This window comes from Oncorhynchus keta, chromosome 22 (genome assembly GCF_023373465.1).
Source record: "Oncorhynchus keta strain PuntledgeMale-10-30-2019 chromosome 22, Oket_V2, whole genome shotgun sequence".
Lineage (NCBI taxonomy): Eukaryota > Metazoa > Chordata > Actinopteri > Salmoniformes > Salmonidae > Oncorhynchus > Oncorhynchus keta.
Genome location: NC_068442.1, coordinates 1,833,538 through 1,838,133, shown reverse-complemented (window position 1 = coordinate 1,838,133; position 4,596 = coordinate 1,833,538). Strand labels below are relative to the sequence as shown.

Genomic DNA, 4,596 nt, shown 5'->3' with positions numbered 1-4,596 from the left:
CATTTAGTTTTCTCTGCGGTCCCCTCTCCTCCATGGAGCCAGAGTTGTGTTACTCAAAGTAAACCCCAGGGACAAGCTGAACGTACTGACTGACCTGGATGAGCAGAACCTGTCCTACATTCCGAACTTCCAGGAGGCGGCCACGGACGAGATCCACAAAACCGTCCAGCTGACACAGGAAGAAATGTAAGGAAGGGCAGTTGGGCATACAATTCGTATTGGACAAATCCAAGCAGTCCCTCATTTCTTCCGTTTCATGCCTAATGAACACGACCAAGGCCTTATCCTTTGCATATGTGACTGCTAACTAGCCTGATCCAAGATGTTCAGTGCATGGGAAAGTATTCAAACCCCTTTGACTTTTTCCACAATTTGTTACATTAAAGCCTTATTCTAAAAGGGATTACATAAAAATAAACTATCATTAATATACACATAATGAGAATGCGAACTGGTTTTTATAAATGTCTGCAAATGTATTAAAAATAAACAGAATTACCTTATTTACATACATATTCAGACCATTTGCTATGAGACTCGAAATTGAGATCAGGTGCATCCTGTTTTCATTGATCATCCTTGAGAAGTTTCTACAACTTGATTGGAGTCCACCTGTGGTAAATTAAATTGATTGAACATGATTTGGAAAGGCACACAAGTGTCTATATAAGGTCCCACAGTTGACAGTGCATGTCAGAGCAAAAACCAAGCTATGAGGTCGAAGGAATTGGCCGTAGAGCTCAGAATTCTGTCGGGGTAAAGATCTGGGGAAAGGGTACTAGAACATTTCTGCAGCATTGAAGGTGCCCAAGAACACAGCGGCCTCCATCATTCTTAAATGGAAGAAGTTAGGAACCACCAAGACTCTTCCTAGAGCTGGCACTCAGCTCCAGGGTTCCTCTATGGAGATGGGAGAACTTTCCAGAAGGACAACCATCTACGTAGCACTCCACCAATTAGGCCTTTATGGTAAAGTGGACAGACGGAAGCCTCCAAATACAGGTGTGCAAAGCTTGTAGCATCATACCCAAGAAGACTATGGGCTGTAATCATTGCCAAGGGTGCTTCAACAAAGTACTGAGTAAAGGGTCTGAATACTTATTTAAATGTGATAGTTTATTTTGAATACATAATACAACTTACTACATTTGGAGTAGGCATATGAAAGCAGACTGGCACCCAGCCTAACTGCTAACACTGTGTCCATCTACTTGTGTAACATACAGGAAGAGTGAGACCCGCATACTGGTGCAGCAGATAGACATCATGAAAAACACCATTCAGAGGGAGGAGGAAAAGACCTCTGAGCTGGAGCATAAGTTCAGGATCTTCTCCTTTGGAGAGTACAGGGCTGACATAAGGATGGACATGGTAATTTGAATATCCGAACAGACATTAGTATTTGAATACCTGCGAGAGTATTTAGTGGTATAGTGGTGCCTGAAGTATAGTTTTAATTGTTTGTTTCCCAAACAGCCCACCAGGCTAAGGAAAGCCAGCCTGTGCCAACCTGTGTAAAAAATGAGAAACAGTGACATACAATCTGAATGATCATGATCATAATTTCAGTTCAGATCGAATTGCCATAAGGTTGGCGTCTGAAGACATTTACTGATTATAAATTAGCTTTTATGTTAGGTCTATATTTTAGCTAGCTTAAGCCAAAGAAGGATTTACAAAAATGTGCTACTCAAAGGTGCCATTGTCTGTTATTTCAGTTAGATCTATAATTAAATGTCCTGTATACTTTGATTATAAAATAGCTCAATTGTTTAATATTCTTGCCTCCCCACAAAATACCATAATAAGATGTTCCTGAAAAGTGCAATATGCACAATTTTATTATCCTTGTGCCATGAGGGGCACAACAGCTTGGTTCATCATCATCATATAAAAAAATACATAACTGTTTTCACAACAAGATGTTTTTCATTAAAAAAAAACGAGGACTAATCCAGTGAACAAGATTTGCAGCCGGATGAAAAAAAATATAAACTAAAGAAAGTAGAAGAAGCCTGCTGAAGCATTCAGCTTTCAAGCATCTTTCATTTCCCCATCCTCTTCCTCCTCTTCTACTCCTCTTATGAACAAGACATTGTTGCATCTGTGTGGAGGGGAAACACATGGAAACTGTTAGCTCAGTGCAGGCTGGTTCTATGACAAGAGAGAAGGGCTAATTCTACAATCAGAGGAGATATGGATGGAGCCTGGTCCCAGGTCTGTTTGTGTTGTCTTGAAACTCCTATGGTCATTGTCACACCAAACTATGATGACCATAATAAGAGTTAACAAGGCAGCACAAACAGATCTGGGACCAGGCTAATGTGTGTGTAATCATAAGCTATGTGAAGTGCAAGTAAACCAATGAGCATTCCACTGAACTTACCTGACAAGCACCTCTCCTAGGTGTCCAGCCAACGCTCCATCTACATACTCTTCAGTGTTGGCCAACTATAATCAGAGACAATAGATTTTATAGCTATACTTTATAGATATGGACTATTATTATAGATATCATTTACATTTAAGTCATTTAGCAGACGCTCTTATCCAGAGTTACAGATGGCAATACAAAACCAGACAAGTACATTTGTATGGCTCTGGATGTAATTGTGTGCATTGGGTAATCATTCCAGAACTTGCTGTACAATGGTGCATTTTTCCATTTGAGGATAATAATGTTCACACATTTTAGACATCGTCTGGTCCACGTACCTGCATGTTCATGTAGCTGTCCACGGACACCAGGTATCCCTTGTATTCCATACCCCACTTCAGCTTCACCATCACGGGCTTACCAGTAAGACCATTCAGAAACGGTTTGGGATTCAGCGGTAAACTCTGAAATGATATCATTCACACGTGTTGTTGAGACTAGCTAGCATTAGTGCACATTTGATCACATTAGCTCCATCTCACAGCTTGCTACTTATATTCATAGCTAGTCAAACTAGCCTTTCACATACAGTGCAAAGCAAAAGCGGCTAACAAGTTAGCTAGCTAACTTAGCTGGCTAACAAGTTAGCTAGCTAACTTAGCTGCTAACTAGCTAGCTATATGGATAATCCCAACAAAAGGGCACAATGCGAATTTATGATAGCTAATCAAATTCAATTTATGATAGCCTGGCCCTTCACTACATATTATCAATACTCATCCAACACCTCATAGTATGGTCTATATTTACCATTTTGATTTTGTATGAGCTCCAACGAAAACTACACGCTGTTGTTGGTTGCAGGAAGTAATGGTGAACTCTTATGTTTAAAAAAATGGCGGTTGGCAACCAAAAGGTGCAATACTGCCACCAACTGGACTGGAGTGTACATGCTTCTTCTTCTTCTTCATCTGATCCAACCCCAGGCCAACGATCTGAGAGGACGGGACACTACCACTCACTCAATACACCCTGTAACTTTTCTCGTACCCCCAAGTACTTTTCTGCAGCTGCCACCACAACATCTATTTCCTGTGACTTACGTTCCATCTCTGCGGTACAGTTGATAACCATTTCTATGAACACTAAGAAGCCAACCTAACTGAAACATATACAGTGCCTTGTGAAAGTATTCGGCCCCCTTGAACTTTGCGACCTTTTGCCACATTTTCAGGCTTCAAACATAAAGATATAAAACTGTATTTTTTGTGAAGAATCAACAACAAGTGGGACACAATCATGAAGTGGAACGACATTTATTGGATATTTCAAACTTTTTTAACAAATCAAAAACTGAAAAATTGGGCATTCAAAATTATTCAGCCCCTTTACTTTCAGTGCAGCAAACTCTCTCCAGAAGTTCAGTGAGGATCTCTGAATGATCCAATGTTGACCTAAATGACTAATGATGATAAATACAATCCACCTGTGTGTAATCAAGTCTCCGTATAAATGCACCTGCACTGTGATAATCTCAGAGGTCCGTTAAAAGCGCAGAGAGCATCATGAAGAACAAGGAACACACCAGGCAGGTCCGAGATACTGTTGTGAAGAAGTTTAAAGCCGGATTTGGATACAAAAAGATTTCCCAAGCTTTAAACATCCCAAGGAGCACTGTGCAAGCGATAATATTGAAATGGAAGGAGTATCAGACCACTGCAAATCTACCAAGACCTGGTCGTCCCTCTAAACTTTCAGCTCATACAAGGAGAAGACTGATCAGAGATGCAGCCAAGAGGCCCATGATCACTCTGGATGAACTGCAGAGATCTAAAGTTGAGGTGGGAGACTCTGTCCATAGGACAACAATCAGTCATATATTGCACAAATCTGGCCTTTATGGAAGAGTGGCAAGAAGAAAGCCATTTCTTAAAGATATCCATAAAAAGTGTTGTTTAAAGTTTGCCACAAGCCACCTTGGAGACACACCAAACATGTGGAAGAAGGTGCTCTGGTCAGATGAAACCAAAATTGAACTTTTTGGCAACAATGCAAAACGTTATGTTTGGCGTAAAAGCAACACAGCTCATCACCCTGAACACAACATCCCCACTGTCAAACATGGTGGTGGCAGCATCATGATTTGGGTCTGCTTTTCTTCAGCAGGGACAGGGAAGATGATTAAAATTGATGGGAAGATGGATGGAGCCAAATACAGG

General features: G+C 40.8%; 1 protein-coding gene across 1 annotated transcript; it reads right to left on the bottom strand.

Moving 5' to 3' along the window:
* Positions 1-1,097: 1,097 nt before the first annotated feature.
* On the bottom strand, positions 1,098-3,330 carry LOC118400912 (small nuclear ribonucleoprotein F-like). Its single transcript, XM_035797914.1, has 4 exons — positions 3,188-3,330; positions 2,716-2,841; positions 2,387-2,451; positions 1,098-2,104 (listed from the first exon to the last, which is right to left on the bottom strand). The coding sequence occupies exons 1-4, from the start codon at positions 3,188-3,190 to the stop codon at positions 2,035-2,037; spliced, it is 264 nt and encodes an 87-aa protein (XP_035653807.1). The 5' UTR covers positions 3,191-3,330; the 3' UTR covers positions 1,098-2,034.
* Between the last annotated feature and the right edge of the window lie 1,266 nt (positions 3,331-4,596).

Excerpts from the sequence above, each read along its gene's own strand:
- LOC118400912 (XM_035797914.1), bottom strand. Across the intron at positions 2,452-2,715 it reads ACAGCTACATGAACATGCAG|TTGGCCAACACTGAAGAGTA; the intron begins GTACGTGGACCA and ends CTCTGATTATAG. Across the intron at positions 2,105-2,386 it reads CTAGGAGAGGTGCTTGTCAG|ATGCAACAATGTCTTGTTCA; the intron begins GTAAGTTCAGTG and ends CCCTCCACACAG.